Here is an 18399-nt window from a genome sequence, read left to right on the forward strand (position 1 = left end):
ACTCCTCTGACTGTCTGAAGATTTGGCATACTGTCACGGTTGAGACGGACAAACGACATAGAACAAGTTCTTCTGTACAAACAGCAGTCTCCATTTATTGCCACAAACACCTTTTTATGTAGTCTTTACCAGCTCGAGTGTCTTTTTGCTATTGGTTACAAGTTGCAGTAGCAACATCTCATTGGCTAATTTTGCTATCATTAATGTTACTCTTTTACTCCCTTCTCTCACGGGTACACCTTAATATCTCCGGATACTCCTTTACTCCCATCTTTCTCACTGGTAGACCTTAATATCTTCAAGGCTAATCTCTGTTCCCATGCCCTCCATCAGGGAATCCACGGACTAACCATAGTCCCCCACAGGCATACAATGGATTCTTTTCATCCATTACAGGGCCAGCTGCAACTGGCTGAGGACAATTCATGTCTTCCTCTCACAAAGACCACCCCCAGTATCAAAATGCCAATGCCCAATACAGGCTGCTGGGCCCATGTACAGAGGGAAAGCTCCTGCTGAGGCTGGCCATGCCATCGGGGTCCTAACATGGGCTGTTTTCGGTCCTGGGACTTCAATAGTTGGTAGGATTTTCTATAAATTTATTAGCTCTCAGTGGATTACTCTTGCATGGTTTTGCCCAATCTCCCTTAAAATAATGTAAAATTTTATGTTCTCCAGCATCCTTTGACCATGAGGTCCATCATTCAGCTACCTGTTTGTTGTCAGCTGTTTGTTGTCAGCTACCTCTATGTGGTTTGGAGTTTTTTTACTACTTTTTACTAACTTCTTTTAATACCATTAGGTTCCTCTGTCATAACAGATACTCAGTAATCAATCTGTCATTGTCTCCATCTCATCCAGGACTTCAGTAACCTCTGCTCTTGAGAACATCAGCCCTTTCCTAGGAGTTTGGCTGCCTGGGCTCAAGCACATCTGAAGTAGCTGCCCAGCCTTGAATCAAAGCACTGTTTGCAATAGAGCTGTGAGATACCTCCATGGGGGTCTACATCTCCCTCACTTGAGAGGAGCATTTAAACTGAGTGTCTTGATTGTGGTCCTTGCAACCTTGCATGCCTGTGCCTGGTCAGGAACCTCACCAAGGTGGACCCTGTAATGCACCACTGCAAGTGTTTGTTTTGGACACCAATAAGAAACTGATTAAAATGCAGTTTATTGGAGATAACATGAGAAGGAAAAAGGAGATAGCATAGGTAATTTCGTGTCCCTTCAGATGGTGGGAACCTCAAGCTGTGCAGCATTGGATGGATCTTTTTTTCAGGGCACAGCACACTGCGCATATCCCACGCATGCAGAGGTTCACTGCTGGTGTGATCTTTACAGCTTTTAAATGTATGTTACTAGAAGTAACCAAATCTTGTTTATCATTTCTACTGTTGAAGTATATTTATATAGAAACAAGCTGCCTCATTTCAAGATAAATATAAGGATGTGCCGGCAGCATCACCACTGGGTGCCAGTACAGGGCCATCTACAAGTTCCTCCATTATGATTAGCAGGTGGAGTTTGTCTCACAGCCACATGATGCATTCAGCACAGTAGAGGCCTGGAGGCCAAGCAATACATGCAGTGTAAGATAGCACAGCACAGCACGTGCCTGTGCCTCATCAGGTCAATTTTTATGTGGGTCACTAACTCCTTGCTGTACAACAGTCTTCAGGTTAGGACCACTATAGACCCTGACGAATTGACTTAACCTCCAGGCTTGATATTTGACCTACCTCTTTGCTACAGACTTGTTTGGGCACCACTGGACTGTGGCAGTAGCATTGGGAACTGTAAAATAAATTTGCTATTTGCAATTGCATTCATGGCTTCTGGATGTTTCTTGCAGCCTGCCTGCATTGGCTCACACACTGCCTGTAAAGTCTTGTGCCTTCAGTCACCGATTTTGTCTGCTTAGGAGAAGGCAGGCCTTTCTTGCAGGTCAGGTGTGCAGAGAAGTGGGGAATGGGCTCTCCCCAAAGGGCAGAGAAGATATGTCAGCTCCAACCCTTCCCCAAATGACATGAGAAGAAAAGGCACACTTAGTCCACAGAGCACTTCTAACACTGTCCTATGCAGCATTAAAAAGAATGTGATTGCATGTGGCTGGTTTTGTTCCACAGATCTCTAGCAGTACTGTATATCCAAAACAACACAGCATGTAGTGAAAATGGAGTGTAGCGGATGGACAAATGTCCATTTCTTGACATACCTCCCTCAGTCATGCTACCAGGGAACAAAAAGGACTATTTCACGATACCTGGACTTCCTGGGAACTGGGATTCCTGGTTTTAAACTCCTGCTGGGCTTCAGAGCTCAGAAGCAGCAGTGTTTGCTCCCCTCAAGGCTGCTCTGCCCTCATCCCTTGGTAACACACTCCCTGCTGCTCTTTGCAGAATCCCCTGCCGTTGGGGCTGCAGCAACCACATTCACTGTGGCAGAGCCTTCACAGCAGGTCCTGCTGACCCAGATCAGCAGTGTATAGGCACAGTTCTCAGCCCAGCTGTCAATATAGGGAGGTATAGATTTTATTCAACTTTGTTGAATCGGCATTTTTACCTCTCATTTTAGCCTCTACAGAGGACATTTTCTCCTTCATAAAACAAGTAGCTCTATCCCATCTACAGTATTTGCCTGTGATACCATTTTTTCATCCAGAGCATAGATATTTTAAAATGCCTCTGGACTTTCACCAAATAAAATTTGAGCCTTTTTCTTAAAAAAATTACTGGGTTCCAAGCACACTGCCACTGGTCTACATTTTCAGTATACACATCAGAATCATCTGCTTGCACAAAAATTAGAAGAACAAAATTGGAACCTACATTAACCTCCCAAACCTAGTTTTCAACAGAAGTGTGTCTGTCAGAAGACTGGCAAATGTGACTTCATATCCCTAGTGACACCTAATGGCTCGATTTAAAAGGAGTCAAATAATTCTGTTTTACAGTGGGGACATTAGGTGGAATCTGTGCCTTGAAAACCTCTCTCGTGTGTAGTTTTAGGAAGACACTTACCATTTCAGCCTTAATTTTCTCAATTTCTTTGCTTTAAAATAATAATCAAGCGAAAGAACGATTAAACAAGAGAATAGCTATTACGTTGTGTAATAAAGAATTCCATAATAAGTGTTTATAGTGTTATTGTACCTAGAAAGTGCAGAGTGACAGACATGCTTATTTCGGTTTCATAACAGTTTTATAATTGTTTAATAACCTTACACCCTCTGCTTCTTAGGACAAATCCTGCCTTTTTCTTTTGTTTGTTTGTTAGTCTGGGGGGTTTTGATGTTGTTGCGGCAAAACTCTGCTGACTGCTTTTGGCTATAAGGGAAGCAGAACATAATGTACACAGTAAACCTTGAAATATCATATATCTTGAAATATTTTTTTGCTTGAGTACTTGTGTTAACTGTAGCTAATCCTTTATGACTGTCTTGGGAAGATCAGTATTTGCTATTCTTGCATAGACTTCGTAGCACCTATATAAATATGTTTCCCTGCTGCCAGCATAATCATTTCAAGTTATACTTAATGCTAACTTTGCAAATGGTTGAGGCAGCTCCAAATACTCCCATGTGCCTCCTTTTGTAACTGCTTTTTAAGTGCTGCGATTGTAATTTGCAGTTCTGCATGTGTATCCCATCAGAATGGAGATTGCATGACTCAGCAATTAACAGTAATAATCTTTTAAATTGGATAAAATGTAACCTAAAGAACCTTCTCTCTAAAGACTGTGAAACAGGAAATAACATCTCTAGAGGATTATCACATCAAGAGGCAAAAAGAAAGATTTCCTTGTGTGATTCTTGTAGATATTAGAGAGCTGAAGTAGTCCACTTTTTAAGACAAACACTCTTCTCCTGTTTTCGAAGTTATATCTCTTAGGCATCACCTTGATATACTTACTGAGGACACTTAGAGGACATCTTTTAAAACTATCTGGAAATACAATAGCAAATTTAAAAAAATATAGTTATTTGATATGCCATATGTAGATAAGCTCAAGGTAAGAATAGGAGCTGTAGGGTTTACCTTGCTTAAGCTCAAAATTGAAAAAAAATATCTTAAGCTGTTTAGTGGCTTCATATATGAGTACATTCATTCTGGTTTTGAAAATAGGATCTAAATCCTAGTCTAAACCACTTCTGTCAGTAAACAGTACCCACTATACCATAAGTTTCAGGTTATGTGGTGAAGTAACCCAGAACAGACAATGGTGTATTTAGTTTGCAATGCTTTTATTAGAATAAAGAGAACAACCAACAATTAACATTCACAAAATCAATGATATGTCACTGGAATGAAAATGGGAAATCACATCAGTCAGGAAGATGTTGTATTTGGAGATGATGATTTATGAAGAAATGGCAGACTTTCTCTATGCTCCGTTGAACAAGAGACACAGCCTTATACTACCTGCAGCACAACCAAGCTCAAATGCATTCCCGGAAGCAGAATGCTTTACTAAACTTTACGATTTCATCTGCGAGTTGTCAAAGCATAAATTCCAGGATGGCAACCCAGCAAGTTCAACGGAAAGGACCAGGATTTTTCTGAAAGCTCAAAACTCAAAACACTGGTCCTGTCTCCAAGTTATTCAATGACAATGGGAAATATTCCTAAGATACCTCCTGAAATTCTAATTCATTCTGGGATATACATCCTAAATATAAGTTGCGTGAGCAAAAATACCTACACCTAAAGATCTGAAAAGTCACACATTTTTTCAATAACATCTCCCTAGATATTGAAGGCTTTCCACTTGGAGAAAATGTTGAAAAGATGAGATTATACTCAATACTACAGTAAGGGTGGGCTGTTTCTAAGGGGAAGGCAAGCATTATTTCCAGCTTTTCTTCTCCTCAGGGGGAACAATATTTACCAAAGAAGAGGATGATGTCAGTTGGATTGTGTTTGATCAAGAAAAGGAAAGGATGGTCAGCCTTAAACTCTTCAAACTCAGAGGAATGTTTGATGTCAGCCGTTACCTCCTCTGAACCTGTGGCTTCAGTGCCCTCTTCATTAACTTCCATGTATGCCTTGTGGATGGCCTCAGATAACTTCAGGCCCTTTTCTGAGGAGATGCCAGACAAATCAGCTGAAGGGCTGAACAGGTCGGTCATACCCAAGACCTTTAATATAGGTGGGAGCTTAATTTTTTCCTCCAGCTTCATGCGTGGGAGGTACACTTTCACTCTCTTCCTTTCCATCACATTGGGACTGGTCCACTCCTTCAGTTTTTCAAAGCTGATTTTGTCCTCAAGCTGCAAAGAGAGGTGGGGAATTAAATGCCTGAGACAAGAATGCAATGGCCTTAGCAGATGAGTTTATACCACTTGTTACTATTTTTTTCCATTTACTTTGTGCACACAATAGAACTTAACCTTACCTTAAATACCTAACCATAAATGCATTTGTTTATCCTGTATGCCTCCTCCTTACTACAGCCTATATATCATCTATCTTGGTGAAGTTCTCCAAAACTTTGTCATGTGAAAATTTCTTCATCAAATCAAGGCTTTTTTTGGTGAAAATACAGTTTTCGAAAACATTAAATAAAATTGGCCCCAAACCTGTTCCTCCTGGAACATATTTTACTGAACCCTTCCCTCATCTTATTTCCTTTTAATACTAATTTTCTCATTTTCCTTTTAGTGAGCTCTTGGAATGCTTTCCTCATCACTTCCTTTTTTATTTCTACTTGGATAAACTTTTCTTGTTTACCAAACCATTGAGTGCTTTCCTGGAAGACTGAAAATACTCTAAATGAAAAAAAAAAATCCTGCTAGCATGTCTGTTTCTGGTACGTATGGAGAATCCTGCATATAGCAATGTCCTCTTCTGCAGGGCTACAGCAGCATTACACTCCTTGACCTTTGTTTTATCAGACTGAGTCCAGGGCTCTCCTAAGAGGTTGGTCTCTCTGCCTGAGCACCTGGTAGCATCTGCGCAGCTGTTGCGCTTCCATCTGCCCAGCACAGCCCTGGTGTGGGCAGCTGGGATGTAAATGGACAGCAAAAGCTCTGACAGAAGCCAGGTCCTACTGAAGTGACAACTCTTATGCTCTGCCTGTCAGGGTCATACCTTCTCCAGATCAGCGATGTCATCAGGCAACAGCACTAACATACTCAGCTCCCCGCTGGCGTATGGAAGCTCCAGGATCTTAATTTTCTCTTCAGTTACCTCTGCCAGTTTGAAGGTACTGTTCTGACACATCATTTGCACAGGTTTGGTTTCTTGCTGCAAAAACAAAAATGTGAGGTGATGTGACCAAGGAGAATTTTTTTCTTTAAGCAGGCAACTGTACAAGTCCTTTGAAAGAGAAAGGGCTCGGTCTTCAAGCATGTTGCCTTTGAAGAAGAGCTGTGTCTCCATTTCCCTGTCTCATCTGCTGGTGTGCCCTGGAAGCGTGGTCAGACACAGCTCCTGCAAACACACCTTGGCCTTAGAACACGCGTTGACAGTGAGGGGTTTAGCTAAATCACTCAACCTGTGACAGCAACAGGTTGTATGTGTAGCACCCAACCTACTGGCTGTGTGAGCCAACAGCCTGGATTCCTGGTCAGAAGCTGTGTCTGTGTCCCCCTACCTTTGTCACGCTGAAGGGAAATTCCTGAGTGTCTTCTTCTTTAAACGCCGTCTTCCATATCCCTTTGAAGTAAACGGTGTTCACAAGGACCAGTACAGTATCGAGATCAACAGAGCCTGGTTCAAGGAAATTTTGGATCCTTCCTTTAAGAAAGAAGCAGGGCAGAGAGCGTTAAGATACACCTGCTGGTGTGCACAAATGCCTACAGTGAAGGGCATGGGGCTGGGAGACTTGCTTTGTGGAGTTTTGTTTTCATAGCAATAAGGAACCTGCTCTTCCTTGACTCACTTTTTCTAGACATTATGAGGAGAGGAAGACAAGAGTACAGATTATAGTAGGTAGGGGAAAATATCTGCTACCCATTTTTTAGTCCTTACCCTCTGACTCTTTCTCCACCCAGGAATTAATGAGCTGTTTTGCTTCCTCTGCAGCTGTTTTGAAGTTAACTTCTTCCAGCTCTGCTTTGTAGAATTTCTTTGCACACTTTAAGTATTCCTGTAAGCAGAAGGATTGCAGCTGTCATACTGACAAGAACTTGAAAATGTATGAATGTGAAATGCAAGATTGTAAAATGAAGCAGAATGGTTAAAAGAACAGTGAACTTTTACCCCTGTCTTCCTGTAACTGAATCTTAAAGCTGGACAAGAACTACCTCATATATTTAGGTCTGGTGGGGGTTTTTTTTGATAGGATTCTGAGTTAAAATTTTGAATTATTTTATTTATTTTACTAAAACGTTTTTAGTTTAACAAATATTTTTAAGGAAAAACAATGTTTGTTTACTTCTCTTTGTGCCCACTTTTTATTTTCAATACTGTGTTCTTACATTCTCAGATTTCAAAATCAAAGCTTCTTTTCACTTGAAGATTTATATTTGGCTTTGAAAAAAATCCAAATTTGACAATTTCAGTCTTCATGCACTCAATTCATAAAATGTATTTAATTTCCATTAAAAGTTACATTTTTCATTAAAACCCATTTCCTAACGAATGAGAATAAATCTTTGTTATCTCTCTATGGGGGTTGCAACATGGGCGTACTTTATGCTGTTATAATTTCGCCTGGCCTCCACCTAAAAGCCACAGGAAGGTTCAAACTGGTTCTGAACCAGTTCCCTTCGTGGCTCACAACCACCTCTTCATCAACAGACAGGGAGCTATTGTAGGTGGTGCATCTGTAGGGTAAAGTCACAAGGGCCTTTATGGAGAACCTCATTGAGGTCGGGTCACAGCACAACTCACCGGTACAATGGGGTATGTTTTTTCAATAAAGAGTTTTTCAGCAATCTCAAGTGAGTATGAAGCATTTCTCCTGACGATGTCTGAGAGGAGATCCTTGAGTGAATTGTGGATGTGTTCAGAACTCCCACACTGAGGTCATGACAAGAAAATAAGAATATATATTGCGTTAGCTTCTTCTTAGCTAGGAAATAAGACCCTAAAGGTTTGTCTCTATCAGTAAGAGTCAAGTTGCAGTGGAGTTCTCTCCCACAGACATGGGGCTGTCACCTTTGGGACAGCAGGGGCTCCGGTGATGGTACGTTGAATTGACAAGTTCATCCTTTTCAAGGTAAGTCCCCTGAAATGTGCTTTTTTAAAAGTGCGGTTGTGTTCCTGTTACTGATACTTCTGGGCTCCTCTCTCTGCCCAGCATCTTCCTGCCCTGCAGTGGACTCTCTCAGCTGCAAGTCTGACTGCTGAACCCTGGCTCCAGGTGCTGGGTCCCTTTCACATGCTGCCGCCAGCAGCACTTGCCTGGGAAGACATACTGGTGCCCAAAGCATCCTGCCCCTCACTGTCCCTTGTTCTGGTGCAAGATGTGCAACCCGCCTTCTGTCTCTGGTTTTTAACAAACAGGTGGGTTGCACCTTCCTTCCTTCCCTCCCTCCACAGATCCGTTTGGTTTGAGAGCATTGCCATAGTTTTTGACATGGGCTGAAACTGCCAGGAGGAGAGGCAGAGCAGTTCTAGTTTTGTTGCAAGGAGAAAATAAGACAGAAACGGAAATCAAGTTACTTCTCTACCTGGGAGTCAATAGCGTCTCCAACTCCTGTAACGTTATCAAAGTGAAGAACCTGCAAGAGAAAATGCCAGTGGTAGAAATGACAAGCATGACCAAAAATTATATGAATTCGAGATTTACACAATGTTTGAGGTAAAGATATTCGCTCAGAAAAAAAAAAAAAAGAAAAAGTGCTGAGAACATAGATGAACTAAAAATTTGCAAGTGAGCTTGCAAATGGTTTATGCCCTCTGTGACCTTTTGAGAAACCACTCTTTGCTTAGATGTTATTTTTTCTAGTGAATGCCTAGAAATTAACTGAGTTACATATTATGTGCTGCTAATAATAATTTCCTCTTCTCTCTTCCTGGGATTTATCTTCTTTATATATATTTTTAAAATCTCCTCACATTATCTGGAAGATGTCAGAATTTTTTAAAAAATCATATAATAAAATTTACTGACTGGTAATCCATTTCGTTATTGTCCTTGACATATTTTTATTTTCTAAGTCAAAACTAACTGCCGCTTATAATGAAAATATACTTTTTTTTTCTATTTCCCTAAATAACTCTAAATCCAGTTCTCCATTTTGTGACTTTCACTTATTTCTGGTTCATTAAAACATGTGAGAACCTCGTCAGTGGATAATATATTTTACTTAGAAGGAACAAGCACAAGTAGAGGTCGCTTTACACCCATGTGTGTAACTTACCTTCTCCATCTGAGACTGAGTGTTCCCTCTTGCTCCCAGATAGACCATGGCCAGGGCTGAAATGATGCTCAGGGAGGAATAGAAGACATTGTCGTTGGGATGCTGGACTTTCACCTCTTTATATACATCAAAACAAAATTCTGCATTTGCTACACTGATGGATCCCATTGTGAAATCACTGTTGTCTAAGGCAAACAGAAAGAGCGTGACTTATTATGATGAAATATATTAATTGTAATGCAAGAAAGTCAGTGCACTTGAGCTCCTGAACTTGTTGCACAGGCTTTTTTTTTTCAGCAAACAGAATCCAGCGGTGTGGATTTAAAAGGCAGACATGATTTTGGTTCCTGAACAATCAAAATGCTTGATAGCTGCCAGTTATGCATAGGATGGTGATTCTTTAATTTGAAACATGAGTTGTTCTCCTTGTTGAAAATGTTGCAAAGAGGATCACTAAGAGTCTTTTCTCATCTCTTAAGGGAAAAGACACACATAGATTTGTTAAGTGAGACTTCAAACCAGATTCTTCACTATAGTTTTTAACATCACTTTTAAGGTCAGTTAACAGATCAGCCCTCTATGACCCAAACTACAGTTAATTTCGGTATAGAATGTGCAAGTCTGAAGCAACAACAGAAGTCTTGCTAGATTTACTCTAATTTCAGCCTAGTGTATAAAAAGCTAGGTTCTTAAACCACCAACTTTATCAGAGGTCTTAAATGTTAGCAACATGACCTTTACATTTTATAATGGGATAATGAAGGCACAGCACTGGAAACATCAAATGATTTACCATATTCCCCCAGTTTATGAAGAACATGTAAAACTAATACATGTTCCATTCATTTTTTACTCAATCCTATCATAACTCTTTTTAAAAAGTGTTCTTTAATTTTTATTTTCACCTTTTCCAAAATTATCACCTTTTAATAAGACAGCGGTTGTTTAGCCTTGCATTTAATGTACAGAGATCTTCACATTTTCAATAGTAAAATATTTTTTCTGCCCTGTTTCTGACATTCTTGTAGAATTTTCCATGCAGTTTCAGCACCTAGCATTTCACCTAACACTGAAGGGAAAGATTTTTTTAGTAAAGAAGACAACACAGAGTAGAAAATAAAGTACTGTAAAGGCTAATGCAGCAGTATTGTGTTATATACAACTTCTCACATGTTGACACAAGAAAGAACCTTGCTAGGGTGGAATTTCCCCATTTGCATCCGCAGAGCTCTTGGGAATCTCCAAGCAGTACAAACTTTAATTTGTTTCCCTCTGTGGCTGCTAGAGAACAAAATCCAGGATACTCCGCCTTATGTATCACAGTTTGTATGGAATCAATACATTCAAGTGACAGTCATCTCTTAATGTGAGATAATTTGAACAGCACATATAGCTCTTTCCCTTCTAGAATGGATGCTCAATCCTTCTGTAAATTGAACCACTTATATAGGTAATAGAAGGTAGTTTTTTATTATTTACCAGTTCTGCTAGCTATTATATTTTAGACTTTAAGCTCCATTTATGGTCTTGGTGAAGAAACATATTCATGAAGCAAATGCCTTTTTTTTTTTTTAAATCTTAGAAAATGTAACTATTAGGATAACACAGAGCTGCAGTATGCTGTAGTCACCTGAACATGCTGCATTCCTTAATTTCATTCAGATAATATCTTCCATAAACTCTGCCACTGAGCTTTAATGTTTGTGCATTTAAACAATTTCATCTTTTAATTCTAAATGAGAAATTAAAGGGATAGAAGAAGAAGGAAAAAAGGCTGTTGTAACATATCACCAGCTTTTCAGCGTGGAAGAGTTAGTAAACAAAGATTTAGTTCATGCAAATAAATACTTAGACTTTATGCATGGCAGAATGTGAAACAGTAAAATAACACAAAACACACATGGGAAGGTGAGAGGAGGTTCCTGCAGAGGCATCTTTTAATCATTCATTTCTTCAACTGATATTGAAGGTCATAAACATAAGGTTTCATCATAAACATAAGATTTTATCAATCTTATTGTAAGAGGCATATACTTTTTTTTAATTGCAGATTAAAACTTAAACCATAATCAAAAGAAATGCTTACCTTATCAGGTTGCCCTGTGAAGATAAGAGTACAGCTGCTCAGCTGTACTTGGGGCAGACTTGCTGAACCCCTTAAAATATATCTTGCTAAATTTGGAACACGCCCCATGTTGCCTGTTCTCTGTTTACCAAAGAGAGTGATGGATGGAGCTCAATGTCACACATGCACTTTTACTTGGAATAAGTCCATCCTTTCAAAAAAAAAAAAATGCCTGATGAAAGGATTTTAACCTAAAATCTCCAGAATGGAAGATTTGTTCATCACAGCATGTGAAACCTTGCAGAAACGGAGAGAGCATGTTGAAATGGCTGAAGCAAAAATAATGATAAAAGCTATTCATTGGAACTTGACTAGTAAGTATGATTTGGCTGTGGCAGCAAAAGTCCATGTTGTTCGGTGAAAATAAATAAAAAATTGTGAAATTCAGTTTGCACAATGTCTCTAAAGAATTTTGAGTTAATTTTTTTATTATTCCTCTGTAATGAGTAGTGACAGGCCAGATCCCTCTCAAAGTCACCATTCTGTGAACTCAAAACCTTTGGTAAGATCAGCATATGCAGGACTGCTTGCTGTGATATGCCCACAGCATATTTATTGCAACTTTTCTCTCTCCTGTTGTTGGCTGGACTACCAATATCAGTAGTCTTTCTTCCCACCAGAATCCATAGCTCTGGCTGAGGAATGGAGAAACTTCTGCTACCAAGGAACTTGAGAAAAAGCACATCCTTCAAATAATAGTTGCCAAATTTAATAATATTGAAATAGATTATTCTGCAAAAACATGTATAATTGCCTGGTGCCTCTCACAGTCTGCATTGTAAAAGACTACAGACACAGTGTTTCACAGAGCACAGTTTTCCAACTCAGAGCAATCTAGCTCAGGGAACTCTGACATACTCACAGTCTATGCAGCACATCAGTGGAACAAAGCCATTAGTGAGCATATTGTGGGAATACAACCTAATTTCAAAAGCAATATTCAGATCATCTGTATAGAGAAAAATTACAGAGCTGAAGAAAGGTGTGTTGGGAAAGACAGGCTGAGCAGAGAAAAAATACAAGGCTTCTGTTGCTTTTTAAATCCATATATCCTGATATATATTTAGACCCCAGTCAGACGCTACCAGAAAAGGATTAGAACTTGCTGCTGAAATTGTGAATGGTGGTTTAAGATGAGTTGCTCTTTTCCTTCTCCACAGGTCACAGCACCAGATACCAGGTTCAAAATGTGCCTTTTGTACACACAGAGACCATTCTGACAGACCTTGCACAAGTAACTTCATGGCACATCAGGTGAACAAACCAGCTGAAGAAACATTCATGGTCTGCAGGACAGTCATAATATACAATAGCAAGCATAAAGCAGTCACATAATTTCTTTGAAATAGAAGAATGAACAGACAATAACAGAAACTACTTTGACCTCTTTACATGCCATGTGATTTTAAAACAGAAATCCAAAGTCAATACACAAAATGCTTCTGAAATGGTCTAGAACACAGTATGCTTTTGGAGAAAAGAGGTGGATTCCTTAACCCTTTTAATTGTCTGTGCCAGTGGAAAGGCTCTGAACCATCCATTCCTTTCTCCCTTATGCAGTCCTTATTAATCCCATTTAGCTGAAGATGTCAGTGCAATAATTACTGTGACAGGCTCAGTCTGGACTGGTGCACTTAAATACAACCAGTACTTTACATAGAACAATTTGTAGCGCAGACCAGTCTGCTACAGCCTTTGCTATGCAGCAGCAATGCTTTTGAGGAAAGGTCATTAGCTCTTGCCTCATATATTGTGGCGCATGACTGCAAATCTATTATAAAGAGAATGAGCTGTTCTCTCACAGGAGGAGTACGTAAATTGGTCACCACTGTTGTGAGTCCTGTTTAGCTGAAAATGGTATCACCACACCAGTGGAAAGATAGGCCAAATGGGTGAATGTATCTGTACATGGTGAAAACCTTTAATTACACAACTGGGAATGCTCCCAAAACTGCAAACTGTTCCCGCGGCTGCTGTCCCTTCTGCCTTTCCTGCTGAAGACTGCTTTGTTTCTGTTCAAACAAGCTTTAACACTCATGGCCATGGTCCATTGTTGTATGCTTTATAGCTCAGAAGTCAAAGGATTAGCCAATATATTTTACCCTGTCACTTCTAACTTCGGAGTATGCCTTGAATCTTTTTCAAAGTGTCTAGCAGTTTGCTCCAGCTCACCATTGTGAGCCACCTTGGCACTGTGCACCTTCTACCAGAATCACATTTGGATCATCATAGAGAGCCTGTAACTGAGTAGAGACAAAGATGTCCAGTGGGTCAGTACAGTTATTTCACAACAGCAAATTCACAGCATTAATGTTGCTAGCAATGATATGGCTTTCAAAATACTTCTGAGTTGAATACATTCATTAATGAAAGGAATTTTTTTGTTTTGCAGTACAGAAGGGGCAGCACACCCCTCCAGAAGCAAGTTAATACACAACCCAGGTTACTGGTGTTGTTAGCATTTCTATTTTTTATTGGTCGAATGAATGATTAATGCTGCAGGAGCAGCAAAATCATTCCACAAGTAAGTAAAAATCTTGATCATGATCAGCCAACAGTGCAGAATTGTAAGAATATAAGAGATACTGCATAGTCTACTCGCCGACTGTAGATCTGTCATGGAGTCTAGTCAGATTAAGCAAACCTTCCTGTAGTCGAAACGCTTCCTAGGATAAAAGTTAATGGGTTGCCCTGTCCAGTACAGCTGTGTAATGGAACACAAGCACAAAAGGATGTGTTTTGCCACGTGTCCTTGTTTCGACAATGCTTGTCCCAAGAAAGAGGTCAGCTGAGGCTCTACTGTCCTTTGCTCTGCCAAGCATTTCATTGTGGAGCTGTCCCTAAACCAACAGACTCTTGGACATTTGGGCCTTTACAAAAGGCTATGAAGTCCAGGTCAGCTCACAGACCAAATCCTCTGCTCCAATCACAACAATCCACACAGAACTCAAGATTTTGTTCTCACCCACATTGCTGCTCTTTTGCCAGCAGGAAGGAGCACATTGATTGTTTCGTGTTTGTCTTGCTCTGAGTCACTGCCAGTGATTGTTTAGTTGCCATTGGAGGCCTTGGTGCTGTAGCTATCAATGATGATTTGTCTCTTAGTTGTCCTGTAGGACTGTGTTCTTTCCCCAAGTCAAAGGAAAGGATGTGTCTGGCCAAGCTCCTTCAGACAGGAGCTCGTAGCCCACCTGGCACCTTTCTGCAGCAGTGTTGTGCCATTCTGAAGAGACTGACGTGGTTGTCTGCAGTGCTGCCTTGATCATTCACTGGCTGTGACAGATGTGCATACCTCAGTGTTGGCAGAGTGGATTTCTCCAGTGCCAGAATTTTCAAAAGGCTCCTGTCTTGGTCACAACTCTCTCACACTTACTCACTGCATTTGCTTAGCAGCGCACACAGCATCCAGGGTCTGCTGCTATATAGGTTCTGGACCAGAGCACACAGCAGTCTCTTTATTAGTCACCACAGCATATGTGAAGTCTTTTGTTCATTCCTCAAGTCCCTGGGATCAGACAACAGCCAGGGTGAGGCAGTGGATGGACTTACCTCATCGGGTCCTAAGGAGGCAGCATGGTAACGGGGCCCTTACACCCGGCATGCACAAGGTACAGGACAGGTGGCCACTGGCATGGGTACAACTAGTTTACTGGCTGTGCCATACAGGAGCTTAGTTAGCAGAATCTCTCCATGCAGAGAAGACTGCTCGTGACAGCCTGGGACTAGCACTGCTCATGTCACCATGCCTTTCACCTTACCTCCCAGCTCTCACTGGAAGGCTGCCTAGCATGTCAGATACCTTGGCACATGCTCTGGGGAAAAAAATAACATTTTTGTTTTGCACAAAATAGGATAAACTAATCTCTTGGTTTGTTTCAACACAGAAACCTTTCCATGTAGCCTTCCTCTTCTCTGACTAGTAGCCTACTGAGATTCTTAATAATATTGCTGGCATGTCTACTGCCTCCTCTGCAGGAAAAGACTGCTGCAGAAAAGAAGAATAAAGGCTGCTGCTGCACGAAGCTCCATGCCGTCATGTTGGCTTTGCAGAAAAGAACTGAGGGTTCTGGCAGGCACCAAGTTGACTGTTTGTCTTTGTGGCAAAGAAAGTCAACAGCACCATGGGCTGCATTGGAAAAAGCATTGCCAGCAGGCAAAGGGAGGTTATCCTTCCCCTTTGCTCAGTGCTGGTGGGACTGCAGCTGGAGCACTGTGTCTGGCTCTGGGCTTTCTGTTACAAAAGAGATGTGGATGTACTAGGCTAGGACCAGAGGAGAGCCACGAAGGTGATGAAGTGATTAAAGCATCTGTCATGAGAGGAGAGGCTCAGAGAGATGAGACTTGTTATCCTGGAGAGGAGAAAGTGCAGTGGAGATGTTATCCGTGTGCATAACTTACTTGATGGGAGGGTGAAAAGAAGATGGAGGCAGACTTGCTCCGGTGAACAAGCAAGAGGGAATGGGCACAACTTGAAATAGCATAAATCCCATTTAAACATAAGAAAATACATTTGTTTTGGGAGAGGGAGGTAAAACCAGGTTGCCCAGAGAGGTTGAGGAGTCTCCAACCTCGGAAATATTCAAAATCCAGCAGGACATGGTCCTGAGCAACCTGCCGTAGGTGACCCTGCTTGAAGGGGGGATCTTGGAATAGGCAATTGGCAGACGTCACTTCCAATCTCAGCTGTTCTGTGATTTTGTGTTATATGTAGAGGAAGATCTCAAAAGATATGGAGATAGAGGGGTCTTTGCACACTAATGTGCAAAGAAAGTACTGTGGTATAGATGAGGGACTTGGAATGGGAGTGCATGGCAAATCCCACAAAGGAGTACTGTTCCCATGTTGTATGAGGAGCAACATCTCCTCATACTGAGAGGCCCTTGAACCTCTCTTTGTACTTTCTGGAGGTGTGTTAGCTGCACCAAGACGTGCAGAAGGTTTCAGATCTTGCCTTGCCCCGCCTTGTGTTACCTGCCAAGCTTTCCATCTGATGCTGCACAGCAGTCTGTCAGAAACATGGGGTCTCAATTCTTCAGAAAACAAAAATGCCAGAAGCCTTTGGAAGGCTGTCACAAAAAAGCCAGTAGCAACAACAAGGAGGTTTTCAAGGCTTATTTTTGTATTTTCCAAATAGAAATCTCTGGACCATTTAAATATTGTTATAATTTTGGCCCTTTGTTTTATTGTTTGTTTGTTTTGTGTTATTGTTTGTTTTGTGGTTTTGTTTGTTTTGTTTTGTTTTAAAGCCAATACACTCAGCTGCCTGTTGGCATGAGAATGAGAACCGTGCCTGGGAAATCAAACCTGCTGGTGCAAGTGCAGAGGTGCTGAGGCAGAGCACAGGGTCCAGCCGTGCTCCAGGGGCACCTGTACCTTTCCACTGCCTGCTTCCTTGGTGGGCGAAGGGACAGAGGGGCTTAACCACAGACCCCATCTCTCTGGGACACAGGAAGGGCTGCTTCTCCCAAATCTCCCCTGAGTTCTGGAGATTTCAGAGGCCACGGCAGGCATTCATTATCCCACTGGCCACGTCTGCCACCCCGTTCATGGGTAATACTTTTCAACTGTCCTTTATTGTGCCTCCTACCAGGACCAGGTCTTAGCCGTTGGAACTTTGTTGCAGGTTTGGTTCAGCATCACTGAATTTGCACTTCTTGCTGCCTCCTGTTTTCCCTTTTGGGAAAGGGGAAGCTTCGTAATTGCTTTTAAGCCTCATAACTTCTTTGCTTTTTTTCCTACTCCTTCATTTTAACCTTTGTTGTTGCCCAGGAAACAACATTGATTACTGAGGCATATCTTTGTACTTTCCAGTTTAATAATCATAGGAAGGCTAGTTTGCAAATGTAACCCTTTTCAAATCTTATTGTTTAAGTGTAGTGGCTTTTAAATTTAACAGACTGAATCAAGTGCTTCTGGCTACAAGAGATGCAAAAGGTGAATAAACTGCTTATTATAAACCTTAAGACACTGAAATTTCACATCTCTTGGAACTGTTCATGCCACTACTTTCATGTCTAAAGAAGAAAAATGAAATTACGCTTGGTAAAATGGCTGGTTTTACTACTGAAAAACAACTGAGTCTGTATCACAAAGATCCTCATGACAGTTAAATAATGTGAAAGTCGGACCTATAGCAACAGCTGCTTTCCTCTATGGATCTGCTTTTTATCATATCACACTATGTGCTAATGTGGAAATAACCAACATTAATGACAGAGTTCCTCCTCTCAAGACTCAACAGGGAAATGTTTTGCCTAGTAGTTGTCAATCTACTTATTCTTTCTTATTCCTTTTGAGTAACATGATTTTCAGATTATTTCATCTTCTAAAATGGCAGAGCTGCTGCAATAGTTGTTCCTTTAAATATTTACTCGACTTATTGTCAGTGCATCTTTAATACCCTTTGAAATTTTATTGAAAAATACGTAAGAGTAAATTAGTATTCCATTGGGCTATTTCTTGGTAATCTGTAATACAGAAAGAAATCAAACTCTAGATGTGTGGATTTATGCATTTCATAAATGCCTAGAAAACTTCATATCTACATGCTTTATTCATTCTAAAACAGGATTTTGTACAAAATCCCATTTTACTCACAACAGTTACCAATGTAATGATATTTTTAAGGGTCTGTGGTCTGTAAAATTGATATAATTCTCATGACAAGCATTTGTGATTTTTTTTTTATTGTTAACAAAAAAAATCAAAAGCATGCATCAAAATCAATAATGTAGGATTAGAATGAAAACAGGACATAGTATTGAGCAATATATCCATATTTGCAGATGACATTGGACACATAGGAAGAAAAAAACAGATAATATTAGGATTCTCATGTATTTCTTAAAAAACAAGAGATGTAGCCTTAAACTATCACAGGAACACAGAAGCACAGCTGCATTCGTAGAAGAATAATGTACTCGAGCTTTGAACTTCACCTGAGGGCTTTCCAGGGACTGATTGA

General features: G+C 40.6%; 1 protein-coding gene across 2 annotated transcripts; it reads right to left on the reverse strand.

Annotated features, from left to right (window-relative positions):
• Positions 1-4867: 4867 nt before the first annotated feature.
• Positions 4868-9487, reverse strand: LOC135985260 (ovalbumin-related protein Y-like). Of its 2 annotated transcripts, none has more exons than XM_065628382.1 (7): positions 9311-9487; positions 8610-8668; positions 7836-7971; positions 6972-7089; positions 6595-6737; positions 6090-6245; positions 4868-5269 (listed from the first exon to the last, which is right to left on the reverse strand). In XM_065628382.1, the coding sequence occupies exons 1-7, from the start codon at positions 9476-9478 to the stop codon at positions 4868-4870; spliced, it is 1182 nt and encodes a 393-aa protein (XP_065484454.1). In that variant the 5' UTR covers positions 9479-9487. The 2 variants fall into 2 exon arrangements, with proteins under 2 accessions (XP_065484454.1, XP_065484453.1); XM_065628381.1 differs by having other exon boundaries at positions 7836-7964; positions 8618-8668; positions 9311-9478.
• Positions 9488-18399: the final 8912 nt, after the last annotated feature.

Source organism: Caloenas nicobarica, chromosome 2 (genome assembly GCF_036013445.1).
Source record: "Caloenas nicobarica isolate bCalNic1 chromosome 2, bCalNic1.hap1, whole genome shotgun sequence".
Classification (NCBI taxonomy): domain Eukaryota; kingdom Metazoa; phylum Chordata; class Aves; order Columbiformes; family Columbidae; genus Caloenas; species Caloenas nicobarica.

Excerpts from the sequence above, each read along its gene's own strand:
- LOC135985260 (XM_065628382.1), bottom strand. The coding sequence starts at position 9,478 with ATGGGATCCATCAGTGTAGCAAATGCAGAATTTTGTTTTGATGTATAT. Across the intron at positions 6,246-6,594 it reads TTCCCTTCAGCGTGACAAAG|CAAGAAACCAAACCTGTGCA; the intron begins GTAGGGGGACAC and ends TTGTTTTTGCAG. Across the intron at positions 5,270-6,089 it reads ACATCGCTGATCTGGAGAAG|CTTGAGGACAAAATCAGCTT; the intron begins GTATGACCCTGA and ends CTCTCTTTGCAG.